Source organism: Patagioenas fasciata, chromosome 3 (genome assembly GCF_037038585.1).
Source record: "Patagioenas fasciata isolate bPatFas1 chromosome 3, bPatFas1.hap1, whole genome shotgun sequence".
NCBI classification, from domain to species: Eukaryota; Metazoa; Chordata; class Aves; order Columbiformes; family Columbidae; genus Patagioenas; species Patagioenas fasciata.
In genome coordinates, this window is record NC_092522.1 from 125,589,229 (window position 1) to 125,605,531 (window position 16,303).

At 53.1% G+C, this 16,303-nt stretch overlaps 1 protein-coding gene across 22 annotated transcripts in view; it reads right to left on the minus strand.

The window, feature by feature from the left end:
• DTNB (dystrobrevin beta) overlaps positions 1–16,303 on the minus strand; it is a 190,323-nt gene that overhangs the window by 151,352 nt on the left and 22,668 nt on the right. For all 22 annotated transcript variants that reach the window (XR_011738581.1, XR_011738580.1, XR_011738578.1 and 19 more), the window contains 3 exons: positions 13,906–13,991; positions 10,056–10,210; positions 3,759–3,864 (listed from right to left, as the gene is read on the minus strand). Coding sequence is in view for 14 of the 22 variants with exons in the window: in XM_071807234.1 (XP_071663335.1) it covers positions 3,759–3,864; positions 10,056–10,210; positions 13,906–13,991 (347 nt within the window). In the remaining 8 variants the exon portion in view is untranslated. The remainder of the gene's footprint in view (positions 1–3,758; positions 3,865–10,055; positions 10,211–13,905; positions 13,992–16,303) is intronic.

Sequence of the window (16,303 nt, forward strand, 5' to 3'; positions counted from 1 at the left end):
TGGATGGGGACCCACCTGCTCCATGTGGCACTGAAGCTGGCGGTGACACAGGAACACACGCACCCACCTACAGGGATGGATGGGGACCCGCCTGCTCCATGTGGCACTGAAGCTGGCGGTGACACAGGAACACACACACCCACCTACAGGGATGGATGGGGACCCGCCTGCTCCATGTGGCACTGAAGCTGGCGGTGACACAGGAACACACGCACCCACCTACAGGGATGGATGGGGACCCGCCTGCTCCATGTGGCACTGAAGCTGGCGGTGACGCAGGAACACACGCACCCACCTACAGGGATGGATGGGGACCCGCCTGCTCCATGTGGCACTGAAGCTGGCGGTGACGCAGGAACACACGCACCCACCTACAGGGATGGATGGGGACCTGCCTGCTGTATGTGGCACTGAAGCTGGCGGTGACACAGGAACACACGCACCCACCTACAGGGATGGATGGGGACCCGCCTGCTCTATGTGGCACTGAAGCTGGCGGTGACACAGGAACACACGCACCCACCTACAGGGATGGATGGGGACCTGCCTGCTCCATGTGGCACTGAAGCTGGCGGTGACACAGGAACACACACACCCACCTACAGGGATGGATGGGGACCCGCCTGCTCCATGTGGCACTGAAGCTGGCGGTGACGCAGGAACACACGCACCCATCTACAGGGATGGATGGGGACCCGCCTGCTCCACGTGGCACTGAAGCTGGCGGTGACGCAGGAACACACGCACCCATCTACAGGGATGGATGGGGACCCGCCTGCTCCATGTGGCACTGAAGCTGGCGGTGACGCAGGAACGCACGCACCCACCTACAGGGATGGATGGGGACCCGCCTGCTCCATGTGGCACTGAAGCTGGCGGTGACGCAGGAACACACGCACCCACCTACAGGGATGGATGGGGACCCGCCTGCTCCATGTGGCACTGAAGCTGGCGGTGACGCAGGAACACACGCACCCACCTACAGGGATGGATGGGGACCCGCCTGCTCCATGTGGCACTGAAGCTGGCGGTGACGCAGGAACACACGCACCCACCTACAGGGATGGATGGGGACCCGCCTGCTCCATGTGGCACTGAAGCTGGCGGTGACGCAGGAACACACGCACCCACCTACAGGGATGGATTACACTGGGAATCCAGTAACTCCCTCCAGGTACCTTCAAGCAGAACAAAGATGGGACTGTGGGTTATCTCAGACCTTCCCACCGTTTCTGGCCAAACACGATGTTCAAACATTTGATCTGAGCTCTGTGCAATTCTGTCCTGGCCTGTAACTCATACAAACATTCTGAGTGCCCGTTTCCTTTCCGTGTTTATTCCACCGTGTGTGCTTTTCTTGAAGGATGAGTTTATAAGAATAAGAGGCTAAAGGATGAAGAAAGCACCAAGCAGCTGCTGCCCTTGTCCTGGTGCAAACTGCCACAGAAGGAGGGGAACACAGCGCAGTGCTTCCCCCAGTATTTTAACTGCATCAACCCCCTCGGCTTTTTCTCAGTCTTCCCACAAGATTTGTCTCTGTGAAATTGCTCCTCTCAAAATTCTTTTTAAAATAAGACCCGTTGTTATCAGGAAATGTCTGTAAGCATCCAGAGCACCTGGGAACTCCACCTTCTCTCGCGTCGCAATACAGCAGCAAAGGCCCGTGGAGCACCCCGCCCCAGCCCTGTGCACGGCGCAACGAACGCGGCTGGGTTCACAACCAGATGAGCTTTGCAAGAGGATGGAGAGAAGACGAGGAAACAAATGCCAAAACCAGCACATCAAAACCAGAGCAGCACCCAACCACGTCACAGGCACGGGTGTCAGGAAGGAGAACAGAATATAACCCCTGAAAGCTGGGCTGGAGCCAGACTGCAGCCTGGGGCTGGGCTTTACCGAGCCCTGTCTTAAAGGGAACAAGTCTGCGCACCTTGAAACGGCTACAGACGCACTAAGCGGAAGGAGAGGTAACAAGCAGTAGGGCCGGGGTTGGAGGGATGATAACACGATTTTATTCTGTGCGGAAGGAAACGAAAGATGAAGTTTAGTTTATGGGTGGAAAAAAACCAAAGTTTGCTTTTGGTTTGGTTTGGTTTGGTTCTAGAATTCACGTACGAACCCTCACACACATCCGCCGTGTGCAGCTGGACAATGAATCACACACCACCCGTCCGGCCACTAAACCCACTGGTTTCGATACCCTGGCACAACCTCCTGCGGGAGCCCCGGTGCCCCCGAGCCCGTTGGCCCCTCTGGGGCAGGGGGCTCTCCCATCACCCACCACGGAGCTCGGCTTCCACCCCTTGGTGCTGCTCCAACTCCTCCCGTGGGCAGCAAAGCCGGGACACTTGAGCTGAGGAAAGGGATGGTGGAGAAAGGAGCTGGGACGGACCCCTGCGAGCGCTGCGGGTACCGGCACCACCAGGAGCCGCTGACGGGCAGCGCACGGTAAAGTGTGGCTCAACAGGAGCTCTTTAAATGTTTCACAATAAACATGAAGATGTAGAAAATTCTGGTTTTCTGCTGCTTGTTTTTTTCATATATTATATTATATTATTCAATATATTCATTAATGATTTAGACGAGGGAATTGAGTGTACTATCAGCAAGTTTGCTGATGACACTAAGCTGGGAGGAGTGGCTGACACTGGAAGCTGTGCCGCCATCCAGCGGGACCTGGACAGGCTGGAGAGTTGGGCGGGGGATAATCTGATGGAATTTAACAAGGGAAAGTGTAGAGTCCTGCATCTGGGCAGGAACAATCCCAAGTTCCAGTATAGGTTGGGGCATGACCTATTAGAGAGCAGTGTAGGGGAAAGGGACCTGGGGGTCCTGGTGGACAACAGGATGACCATGAGCCAGCACTGTGCCCTTGTGGCCAGGAAGGCCAATGGCATCCTTGGGTGTATTACAAGGGGGGTGGTCAGTAGATCGAGAGAGGTCCTCCTTCCCCTCTACTCCGCCCTGGTGAGACCCCATCTGGAATATTGTGTTCAGTTCTGGGCCCCTCAGTTCAAGAAGGACAGGGAACTGCTGGAGAGGGTCCAGCGTAGGGCAACAAAGATGATTAAGGGAGTGGAGCATCTCCCTTATGAAGAAAGGCTGAGGGAGCTGGGTCTCTTTAGTTTGGAGAAGAGGAGACTGAGGGGTGACCTTATTAATGTTTATAAATATATAAAGGGTGAGTGCCATGAGGATGGAGTCAGGCTCTTCTCAGTGGCAAACAATGATAGGACAAGGGGCAATGGGATCAAGCTGGAACACAAGAGGTTCCACTTAAATTTGAGAAAGAACTTCTTCTCAGTGAGGGTAACAGAGCACTGGAACAGGCTGCCCAGGGAGGTTGTGGAGTCTCCTTCCCTGGAGACATTCAAAGCCCGCCTGGACACATTCCTGTGCGACCTCACCTAGGCGTTCCTGCTCCAGCAGGGGGATTGGACTAGATGATCTTTTGAGGTCCCTTCCAATCCCAAACATACTGTGTGATACTGTGATCTTCCACCACTAGCGACGCCAGAGCTCCAAGATTAATCTTGTTTTGTATCGTTGCTGGCGATTTCATAGACTCGGCCTCCAGCCCTGCGGTGTTTTCACTCTAACAGAAGTCGGGCTCAAACGCTCTGGGACCAAGACGGTCCCAGTGGGAACGATGGAAGCACTAAGTGCTTTGTTACGCGAGACGGAACAGCACACTTACACCTGTGGAACAGAAACCCTGCTCCGAGCAGGTGTTCCAAGCAGGAACACGTTCCACTCACCATTCTCGACGTGGGCGAGCCTGTGCAGGAGGGGCAGCCACACAAGGCACTGGGGAGGCGGGTCGGCCATCAGCGCGTCCAGGAACGCGTTCAGCGTGACCTTCTTCTGCAAAGAAAAGGCAAGCAGAACTGGATTACACGACAATTTCCAATTTTACACACCAAAAACTACTTCAGCCTTAACATCTCTCTCTGACTCAACTTCTGTCCACCGGGAATATTTCATATGCTATAAAGAGAGAAAAATCACAACTTGTTTGCTCAGGGGGGTTTCAATCTGTATTGGGCAAACAGTAACACCACAAAAACATGTTAGTATAGACATGATATAGTCATACGAAGATAAACCATAAGCAGATGAACAGAAAGCCCCAGGGAAGGCAGGACTGGTGAGCCTGGAGCGGCTCGGAGCGGCAGTGGAAGGGTCTGAGTTTGGAGGGGACGCAGAAACGTGAGCAGAGGTGATTTACCAGCGGGGAAACAGCACTGCAGACAGCACCGAACACAGCAGACACGCATCACGGAGTAATTACAGCTCACGTACACAGGCCATCCAGACAGGAAATGGGCTTTAAAGGCAAAGTAAAGAAAGAGGCAAGATTTTTTTAAACTGCCAATAAAATGAAATGGAAAGGAAATCATACGGAGAAGGGAGTCAGCAAGTTAGGAGCCGTATTTGCTATGGTTTGAAACCCATGCGAGCAAGAGAAAACTTCCGCTGGAGAAGCTGCTGCCTTTGTTCAGTGCTCTGTGAGCTAGTTGCGAATTTAAATTAAAATTTAAAATTAAAATTAAAAAACAAAACAAAATAAAAATGAAGGGGGAAAGGAGCACGGTAGGCGACTGATTATATTTGTATTGAAGGAGACAAAAAGAGAGAAATGGCACAGGAAACGCTTCAATCATTTTATGGTGAGTGCAACGTTCAAAGCCATTCCTTAAGGAATATTTAAGTTGCTCTTAGAAACGGGCAGCAATACCACGCAGCTTTCAAGTTCCACGCGAAATAATGTACAAGATCCATACAGGTCTGTGTTTGGGTTTGGTTCTTTTAAGTGAGACTTCATCTTTCTGTTGACATTCTTGATACAAATTGCCGGCAAAACCAGACCGTGTTGGGTGGCATTTAGGCAGCTCAGGAGGTTTGGGTTTTGTGTCGCACGTATATGTTCAGGCGTCTGGACGCACCGTTTCGGGCTGGAGCTGAGCGGAAGGAAGGCGCTGGGGGCGGGGGGAGAAGCGGGCGCACAGCGGCACCCAGCAGCACCAATATTTTTGTGATTAGCGGCAAACCCATCCATCGGCTGCGCTGTAGCCAACTGTCCTGGAGACAACGCGGAGGGACAACTACCCCAGCTACCACTAAGGAAAACGGTGAGAAATCTTTAATCTTGCTCCTTCCACAAGGTGTCCTTGTTCCAGTCTCCCTGCTTCGTCACTAAAAGCTTTTCCCAAATAGTTTTAACGGCAGCCCAGGGCTGTCCCGTGCTGGACACACATCAGCCTGGCCCGTCCAAGCACCCGCCCGCCTCTCCTGCCCGAACACCCCCAATCCCTCCACCAAGCACGGCTGGGCCAGCCCAGGAACCCTGCACGGTGCTGAGCCCAGCGCCTTCGGAGACACCCACCCTGCTGTTTAACCGGGAACGAACCCATGGAGCTGCACGGTGCCCCAGAGCAGAGGCCGCTCACGTAACGAGCCGCGGTGCTAACGAGGTTAAACGGCAGCTCCGGCTGTAATCAACGGGCAGAATGGATGCTGCCCGTCTGTACATGATTACCCAGTCACTTACTCGTGCGGGTATGGTGCAGCTTTGGGAAAACGCCTCCCAGGCTCCCTGCTCGGCTGCGGCTCCTGGCTCACCTTTTCGTACACAAGAGTATGAGGTTATGCCAAACAACAAACGCTGCTCACAGACAAGTTCTCTGGAGACAAGAGCTGGGATCCATCGCACATCACACCCGTTTCCACAGGCGTGACAAAGGGAACCCTGGGAACGGCCACTCAGCCTCACCCCACAGCTGCTCCGGCCATGGAAAACACATTGAGACACAGGGAGAACAGGGAGGCGATGGGAGAACAGGGCGGCGGTGGGAGAACAGGGAGGCGGTGGGAGAACAGGGCAGCGGTGGGAGAACAGGGCAGCGGTGGGAGACACCAGTGTGGCCTCACCGCAGAGGGTCAGACCCGACCGAGCTGGTGGGCTGCTCCGACGTGGCTCCATCAGCCAACAAGGGCTACAGACCGCACGGACCTGGGCCTCTGCAAGGCCTTTGATAGAGTCACCACAGCATTCTGGCCACTAAATTAGAGAGACATGGGTTTGATGGGCGGACTGGCGGCTGGATGAGGAACTGGCTGGATGGCCACGTCCAGAGTTACAGTCAGTGGCTCCACGTGCAAGTGGAAACCGGTAACGAGGTGTCCCAGGGGTCCACACTGGGACCAGCACTGGTTAACATCTTCATCAGTGACACAGACAGTGGGAGCAGGTGCACGCTCAGCAGGTTTGCAGGTGACACCGAGCTGAGTGGGGCAGGGGACACACCTGAGGGACAGGACCCACCCCATGAGGTTCAACAAGGCCCAGTGCAAGGTCCTGCCCCTGGGTCAGGGTAACCCCAGTATCGGTCCAGGCTGGATGGAGGATGGGGAGCAGCCCCAGGAGAAGGGCTTGGGGTGCTGGGTGAGAGATCGGCCATGACCCGGCCATGTGCGCTGGCAGCCCAGAACCCACCCGTGTCCTGGGCTGCGTCCCCAGCCCCGTGAGCAGCAGGGTTGGGGGATCCTGCCCCTCTGCTCCTGTAGTGATAGGACAAGGGGTGATGGTTTTAAACTAAAGGAGGCAGATTCAGGCCGGACATGATGCAGAAATTGTTTGTGCTGAGGGTGGTGAGAGCCTGGCCCAGGTTGGGCAGAGAGGTGGTGGCTGAACCATCCCTGGAGACATCCCAGGCCAGGCTGGACGGGGCTCTGAGCACCCTGAGCTGGTGCAGATGTCCCTGTCATGGCAGGGGGACTGGGGGAGATTTAATGGTCCCTCCAACCCAAACCGTACTGTGATTCTATGGCTCTACAGTTGGGCAGCGCTATAGGACACGCACAGCGGCAGAAGCAGCCAAGCCCAGCAGAAGAGCTTCCTTTGCCACACACAGGGATGTTCCTCAAAGAAAAACCATTTCCCTCTCAGCACCAGCTGTCAGAGCCGCTGCTCGCAGTGCTGCAGAGCCCGCGCAGCTCACAAGAGGGCAGCACGGACACGGCCTCTGGGGTTTTTCTCCACTTTTAGGTAGGAAATTTTGCAACAGATTGCCCAGAAAGAACTCCAGAGCCCGGGCAGCGTCCAACCTGCCTGGCACGGCGCTGCGGTGCGGGCAGAGCCGGGATCCAGCCCTTTCCTGCGGCTGGTACAACACTTCCTGCTGGCCTCAGAGCCCAACCGCAAACACAGCCCGCATCCCCACTCGGGAGGCAACACCAAGCAAAGGATCTGCCAGCAGGTTCCAAGCTCCAGGTTCATCAACTGAGAGTCAGCAAATGTGAAGGCACAACGTCCATGAGGGTCCAGCGCTCCCTGGGAGAACACGGGTGTTTCCGCACAGGTACGTTCTGCAATCACCTGCTTCCTCTCCAGCCGCTCAGCGACTGTTTCCAGCGCCTGCTGCTGGTGCCGCCGCTTGTCCCCGGGGTCCATCCCTGTGGTCCGTCCCTGTGGTCCATCCCCGTGGTCCGTCCCCGTGGTCCGTCCCCGTGGTCCGTCCCCAGCGGCTCGCAGGAGTGCACTGGCAGCTCATGCCAATGCCGTTCGTATATTTAGAACCTTAACACAGCCGGTTTTATCGCTACACTGCCAATGTGCTTGTTTCAACAAGATGTTAATGCACAGACTTCCCCACAAAACACTGGCAGAAGACCACATCAGCTGAGCCAACACGACGACACGTCATTTGTCACCCTGCAGCGACCAAAACCAGTTAGAGCAATGTAAGCAGCTGTGCACGAGACCCACCTGCACCTCTAACTGCCCTGCATCTCTCAGAGCTGCTCACTCCACCCTTTATACACCAGGCCATCCTGCCTTATTTACAGTATCTTACATGTGTGGAAGCCCCCACCTGAGCCAGAACACTGTGATGTGCCTGGTTTAACCGCTCACTCCCTCAAATGATTCCAACATCCAGACCGGTGTTAACATCACCTAGGAATCATTTTTAATGAGCAGTTTCCCTGTAACCACCCTGCTTGAGGGAATAAGAGCGCTGAACAGCACGGTGTGCTCAGAGTGTTGGGCTGGCCCAGGAGCACAGCCCAGCTCAAGGCCCGGTTCACTATAAGCGGTACAGATGCGGCTTACGTGTCTGCCATGGAAACGCCAAAGTCTGAACGCCCAGCTTTAGCAAAGCCGTCTGCAGGGAACCCAGCAAACGGACGGGCTGGCAGAGAACAGCACCAAGGTACCTCTGGGAGCTCATTTTCAAAGCTGGGAGGCATAAGAACATGAAATTAAATCTAAGAGAGCCTATCCATCTGCTTCCCAGGACCTGCTTGTTCCAGCGTTTTCACATAAATGAAAGAACTGTCTTGGGGTCCAGCGTGCATCTGGATTAATTAGAAAAACATTCCCACTCTACAACCTGCCCTGACACTGGGGATTTCGTAATGCTGAACAACCTGGAGCAAAGGAATTTCTAAATGTAAATCAATATGAAGAATTAACCTTGTTGTTCATGGGATGCAGAGCACTGAGACACGCAAGCAAATCACAGTCACTGAATCACTTTGCTTGGAAAAGACCTTTGAGATCGAGTCCAACCGTTAACCCCACGCTGCCAAGGCCACCACTGTCCCATGTCCTGAGAACCTCCTGTCCGTCTGTCCAGCCCTCCAGGGATGGTGACTCCAGCACTGCCCTGGGCAGCCTGTTCCAATGCCCCACAGCCCTTTGGGGAAGAAATTGTTCCCAGATCCAACCTCAACCTCCCCTGGGCAACTTGAGGCCGTTTCCTCTGCTCCTGGCGCTTGTTCCTGGGGAGCAGAGCCCGACCCCCCTGGCTCCAAGCTCCTTTCAGGCAGTTCAGAGATCAGAAGGTCTCCCCTCAGCTCCTGTTCTCCAGCTGAACCCCCAGCTCCCTCAGCCGCTCCATCACACTTGTGCTCCAGCCCCTCACCAGCTCCGTTCCCTTCTCTCCACTCGCTCCAGCACCTCAAGGCGTTTCTTGGTGTGAGGGGCCCAGAACTGCCCCAGGATTGGTGGTTTGGCCTCCCCAGTGTCCCCCACAGCCCCAGCTGCACCGCACAACTCCCTGTGGGGCTGAGGTTCGGTGTCGCCTCCACGACCCCCATTCGATGCCATCACCTCCCAGCTCGCGCTGGCCGAACGGGAGGGCGAGCATGGGAACAAACACGGCCCACAAACGCCTCGGCCAGCATGGAAACTGAAAAACATCCACTAATGCCACTGAATGAACCCAAAACTCTGTCCTCAGTGACTCCAGGTGGGCTGCAGGCCTTACTGTCCCCTACAGCAAAGGCTGCTTTGTCCTGTGCTGTATTTCAAATATACTAACTGCTAATTAACTTAAATTTGGGAAAAGTGACTACAAATTCTAAATCTAAATAAGTCGGAAATATTTATTGCAGAACAATCATGACCAGAGCCTACACATTTAATCTGAGGCCTAAGATTATGTAGGTTCATGTTTACCGTTGACTTCAGGTTTATTTATACTACTTACGTTATCTCAAAGTAGAAACAAATCCTTGGAACAATAAAGTACAACTAAAATGTACCAAGAAATCAAAAGCTCTTTGAAGATGGTTACTACAATATCTAATCCACACATTACACATAATGGAAATATTTGGAAATAAAGACAGCGATACCAAAAAGCAGAGCAGTGAGACAGATTCGGAAACAAACCATGTGCACACAACACACAGACCACACCAAATAGCGAGTGGTTTGTTGAAACTAATACTCTTAACACACCGAGAAAGCTTAAAAATATCAAGGGCAAACAGTAAAAATGCTGTGTTTCATGTGTTTTAGGCAATAAATCAGTGATCCCTGGTGTCTGGCTGCTGGGGAGCAGGAGTCTCTGTGAGGGGGGCACTGCAAACCGTGCCAAGTCCCTTCCCGGCCCCAGACCCACACACACTGCGTGGAGCTCCTCGGACCGCCCGAGGTGCGTGGGTTACAGCCTGTGTCACCCCCTGCGTCCCGCGCACCCCGTGCCACAGCGCAATTAACGCGCAGCGCTAACGAGCGACAGCGGGCGCGGGTCCGGAGCCGTTACCTGCTGGGGGAAGCAGGTCCGCAGCGAGTGCTCGGTGTAGCCGAAGGACGGGCCCTCGAACACGGCCGTGGGCAGCTTCAGGACCTCCTTCAGCAGCTGGTCAAACTTGGTGAATATCATCAGTCCGTTCGAATCCGATATCTGAGAGAAAACATCTGTAAGAAAACAGAGTAAAACCCTACAGTGAATACGTGCTCGCTACAGAAAAGTTATTTCACAATCCATTTAAACCCCAAGAAACATCTTCTTGTTCTATTCTGAACACAGTCTCTCATCGCTTGCTATCAAGATAGAATACGTAAGTGAAGATATTCAAAGATGCAGCGATATAAATCTTGTGTCCTCCATCCATCCGAGGCGGAGCTGCCCGTGCTGGGCACAGACCTGCGGCAATCGCGTGGTGGGAGAGCGGCAGCTCGGGGCACCACAAAGCTGCGGAGCATCACACCGTGTTCACACCTCAAAACACACACAATGGAAAACAAAACTGCCCTGGGACCGAAACCTCTCCGGAAAAGAGCAATCTCTGCAACGGCCAACGCGGGGCTCTGCTGAGGAGCTTTCATTAAAGCAGCACGGATATTACCAAGAGCAACAGCTTTCCAAGAGGTGACACATACCCGAATTCTTCGCTAAGAGCCACTGAATCACCTCTGAGGTTATTTAGGACATCATCCGTAATTGAACATCAGAGAGGATACAGCGACAGAAAATGAGATCAAAACCAGGTCTGCACAAAAAACCAAGACTATTTGAGGCGGGGTATTTCTATAAACCAGAGAAATCAGTCGAGCGTCCTGAAGGAAGGAGCTCAGGAGAAAGCACAAGCACCCCCATGGGAACCCACACCGGGGCTGAACGCCCGTGGGAGGTGAAGCTCTGAGCCCCCGTGGAACCATCTGACAGGGCACACCAGCAATAACGGGGAAAAACGGGAAAAAGATAAAGAGAGAAACAGGGCTTGGGGGGAACACCGGAATTTAGAAAATTAATCCTCATAGAATAAACAAATTTAACCGGAAAACTGAACATGGAGAAAATTTCAGATCAAAATGCACACAAATGAGAACTATGGAAATAACCAAAACTAATCCGAGAGGCAAAGCGCCAGAATGCTGGTCAGTGCGGGGTGAGAACCGCTCCGAGCGGGCACACGCACGAGAGCGAAGGTCTAGAACGGGAGCTGCGAGAGCGGAACGGCGGGAGGCGAGCGGGACACCGCCGCATGTACCGCTGAGAGGACACGAACCTGCCGGGCACGCACCGCCCGCAATCCGAGCTCAACTGCCTGCAAGGTCGGAACCATAATTAAAGCTATGGAAATCAAGTGAAAATGAAATTAACGTAGAACAGGCTCTATCAAGGGTAAATTTTAGAAAGCCCCACTAACCTACATCTATTTTTAAATCGAAAATTCAGAACTGCAAGAAACACTGCTCATTCCCCAAAATACCAAGGTAAAAGGGTACGTGTGCAACATGCGATTGCCTTTCTCCAAATCCTTGTAGTAAAACTCTGACATTGAGAAGCGAGCTCGTGATACCACGTTAAACCTGTGCCACAGTTCCCTTCAGAGCCCCTTTTACCACTGCCAAGGTTCACTGCTCGGTGCCCTCCCACCAAAGCCCGATGCTTTGTACCACGTCTCCAATCACGCTAAAAACAAAGCACCAAGAACCTGGCACCCTTGTTTTTCAGGGTCTTGACCTTGAGTCCGACCTGTGTCTCACAATTGCTATGAGGTTCTCCATTTTTACCATACAAAGTCATAAAATATTTGTTAAATACCACATTCAATATCAGTAAAAGTCAAGAAAATAAATCTAAGAGATGAATTGGTTCGACTGCTCTAGACCCCTCTCCATCATCTTTGCCAAGTCTTGGGAGATGGGAGAGGTGCCTGAGGACTGGAGGAAAGCAAATGGCACTGCAGTCTTCCAAAAGGGCAGGAAGGTGGACCCGGGTGACTCCAGACCGGTCAGCATCACCTCCATCCCTGGGAAACTGATGGAACAACTTATCCTGAGTACCATCTCAAGGCACATCAGGGATAAGAGGGTCATTAGGGGCAGTCAACATGGCTTCACCAAGGGGACGTTGTGCTTGACCAACCTCATAGCCTTTTATGAGAATGTAACAAGGTGGATGGATGATGGCAGAGCGGTGGACGTGATCTACCTTGACTTGAGCGAGGCATTGGACACAGTCTGCACAGCATCCTCACAGCTGAACTCGGGGAGTGCGGTCTGGATGAGCGGGTAGGGAGGTGGACTGCGAACTGGCTTAAGGAGAAAGGCCGGAGAGTCGTGGTCAATGGGCAGAGTCCAGTTGAGGCCTGGATCCCGTGCAGTGCCTCAGAGGGTAGTGCTGGGGCCGGGATTATTCAATATATTCATCAATGACTTGGATGAGGGAACAGAGTGACTGTCAGCAAGTTTGCTGGTGACACCAAGCTGGGAGGAGTGGTGACACTGGAAGCTGTGCTGCCATCAGAGACCTGGACAGGCTGGAGAGCTGGGCGGGGAATAACCTGATGAAATTTAACAAGGGCAAGTGTAGAGTCCTGCATCTGGGCAGGAACAGCCCCAGGTTCCAGTACAGGTTGGGAAATCACATATTAGAGAGCAGTGTAGGGGTTTCCCTGCTACCGAAACATGTGCAGCTCCAATATCAACATGTGCATGCAGTGCCTTCTCACCATTTGCAGACCTCGTCACCTCATTTAATTCAGCACACCAGTGTTTCACATTGCGAGTTTTAAAGCAAATAGCATAAAGAAGCTTATTGGTGTAGAAAAGCAGGAAGAACTATTTCAAGCTGACAACCGTGGAGATTGGGAGGAATGAATTATTACAAGATAACTTTCATAAAGGGAATTTAGGGTGAGCTGAAAATGGAAAGACATGAACAATAAAATCTGGCACTGACAGAGAGATTGACCTCCCGGCCTCTCAGGGTGGAAATGAAAGAGCACCCACCCCAGCAGTGCTCCTTGTCACCCAGAAACAGGAACCAACCCTGAAGGACAAACCAACGCTCATGGTATCGTGGGCTCTCTACTGACACAGCAGCCAAACCAACGCTCATGGTATCGCGGGCTCTCTACTGACACAGCAGCCAAACCAACGCTCATGGTATCACGGGCTCTCTACTGACACAGCAGCCAAACCAACGCTCATGGTATTGCTGGTTCTCTACTGACACCGCAGTGCTCCCTGTCACCCAGAAACAGGAATTAACCCTGAAGGACAAACCAATGCTCATGGTATCGCTGGTTCTCTACTGACACAGCAGCCAAACCAACATTCATGGTATCGCTGGTTCTCTACTGACACCGCAGTGCTCCCTGTCACCCAGAAACAGGAATTAACCCTGAAGGACAAACCAATGCTCATGGTATCACTGGTTCTCTACTGACAGAGCAGGAGGCCCATGGAAACAAGAGGAAAAAGAGGTAGTAAAACTGATGAAAAGAGAATAAAGTAGTTCAAAAATAGGAACCGGGAAGCTGGAGTGACAGAGTGAGGAGGTACAGGGAGCACCCCAGACGAAGCACGAGATCTGCAGAAATCCAGCATCCTCACAACAGGGGACATGGCAACTAATTGGCCACTGCTGTCCCAGAAAGCAGAGCTGAGGTTTGCCATGCAAAGCACTGCAACCAAACCAGAGACCCGCACGTGTAACAGAGCGCGCCGGGTCCCGGTAACAAACCCAGCGCGGCAGCCGCGGTTCGGGAGGACGTCGCTGGATAAGCAAACCAGGGAGCTCGCAGAACAACCATCATCGAACCGTGTGGCCAGCAATGGAAACAAACGCCGCACCAAAGGGTGCGACTGCAGATACTCACATCTCAGCTTGTCCAGGATCTTCCCGCCGCACATGGTGGCCAACATGGCTTTCACAGAGAACACCGTCAGCTTCCCGTGGCCCTCGCTGCGGAAAACAGGCCAGGAGTTAATACCAGGAATGAGAGGGAACAGCAACACGCGCGGCCCAGAGGAGACGCACAAACGCGCTCCCTCAACTCCCAAGATCCGCCAAACCCATTCAGCACAACGTTCAAACAGCGATAACAGCGGCATTTTAATGTATTGGAGGAGTTAACACGTGTCTGACCACAAATCAGTTTTGCTTGCAGAATGACAACACCCACACAGATAAAGAGACTCCCACCTGTCTTGTTCATCACACAACTGCCTTATAAAAAAGGAACTTGTTAGTTTAGTTTTTTACATTAAAATACATTTGCTCACTGTAAAAATCTCATTTTTTCCCTCTCCTGCCCTTCCTTAGTTGCTTTAAAGTTTGACTCTCGATTTAAACTCCGCTGTTCAAATACAAGTTTCATTGTAAGACAGCACAGCGATTGACAGCCAACGGACAAGTTGTATATCCTGAATATACCACACAGCAGGAACAACAGGAGCAACGCTTCATTCTCATCTCAGTCACTAACGCTGCTGTGCTGTCGAACAGATGCCACATTCGGGGAATCATTTTCTAGGATCAGCAAGAGAAAACTATTTTGTCTCTATGGAAAGTACAAAAAAGCCCATTTAGCTTATAGATAGAAATAGTGTTATTATTGTAGCAATACGTATTCCTGCTAGCAGGAAGACAGATAAGGATGAAATAGAGAGGGAACTAAGGCAGCGAAGCACAAAGGTGGCTCATGGGGTTGAACAATCAGGAACCTCCAGTACGGGATATTAAGCCAGGCACGGTGTGACGGTCTCACTGTAAACCCACTGTTGCCATGAAGCCGGTTGTACATTGGTTCAGCGGCACACAGGGCACAGGAAACGTGTGTGAAAGCTGTTGGAATTGTGAGAAACCTATTGGCAAACAGGACCGTACTGAGTCGTCATCCTGACTGCAAACAGGCAGTGGTACGGGCTGACAGACCACAACATGGAGTCACATCGGACAGGAGAAAAAGGATTAAAATAAGGAGTTAAATGTATCAGACAGATAATTTGTGCTATCATGGAAAACATGGTGATGGGGAAAATACATGCTGGGTGTTGGGAGAGGTCTAGAAGACCTCTCAGCTACTCATCAGCGGGCAGGAGATGCACAGGGACCGTGTGTGCAGACACGGGAACACTCGTCAGCGGGCAGGAGATGCACATGGACCGTGTGTGCAGACACGGGAACACTCGTCGGCGGGCAGGAGATGCACATGGACCGTGTGTGCAGACACGGGAACACTCGTCAGGAGATGCACATGGACCGTGTGTGCAGACACGGGAACACTCGTCAGCGGGCAGGAGATGCACAGGGACCGTGTGTGCAGACACGGGAACACTCGTCAGGAAGCAGGAGATGCACATGGACCGTGTGTGCAGACACGGGAACACTCGTCAGGAGATGCACATGGACCGTGTGTGCAGACACGGGAACACTCGTCAGGAGATGCACATGGACCGTGTGTGCACACACGGGAACACTCGTCGGTGGGCAGGAGATGCACATGGACCGTGTGTGCAGACACGGGAACACTCGTCAGCGGGCAGGAGATGCACATGGACCGTGTGTGCAGACACGGGAACACTCGTCAGCGGGCAGGAGATGCACAGGGACCGTGTGTGCAGACACGGGAACACTCGTCAGCGGGCAGGAGATGCACAGGGACCGTGTGTGCAGACACGGGAACACTCGTTGGCAGGCAGGAGATGCACAGGGACCATGCGTGCAGACACGGGAACACTCGTCAGGAGATGCACAGGGACCGTGTGTGCAGACACGGGAACACTCGTCAGCGGGCAGGAGATGCACATGGACCGTGTGTGCAGACACGGGAACACTCGTTGGCAGGCAGGAGATGCACATGGACCGTGTGTGCAGACACGGGAACACTCGTTGGCAGGCAGGAGATGCACATGGACCGTGTGTGCAGACACGGGAACACTCGTCAGGAGATGCACATGGACCGTGTGTGCAGACACGGGAACACTCGTCAGGAGATGCACACGGACCGTGTGTGCAGACACGGGAACACTCGTCAGGAGATGCACACGGACCGTGCGTGCAGACACGGGAACACTCGTCAGGAGATGCACACGGACCGTGTGTGCAGACACGGGAACACTCGTCAGGAGATGCACATGGACCGTGCGTGCAGACACGGGAACACTCGTCAGTGGGCAGGAGATGCACATGGACCGTGTGTGCAGACACGGGAACACTCGTCAGCAGGCAGGAGATGCACGCGGACCGTGCGTGCAGACACGGGAACACTCGTC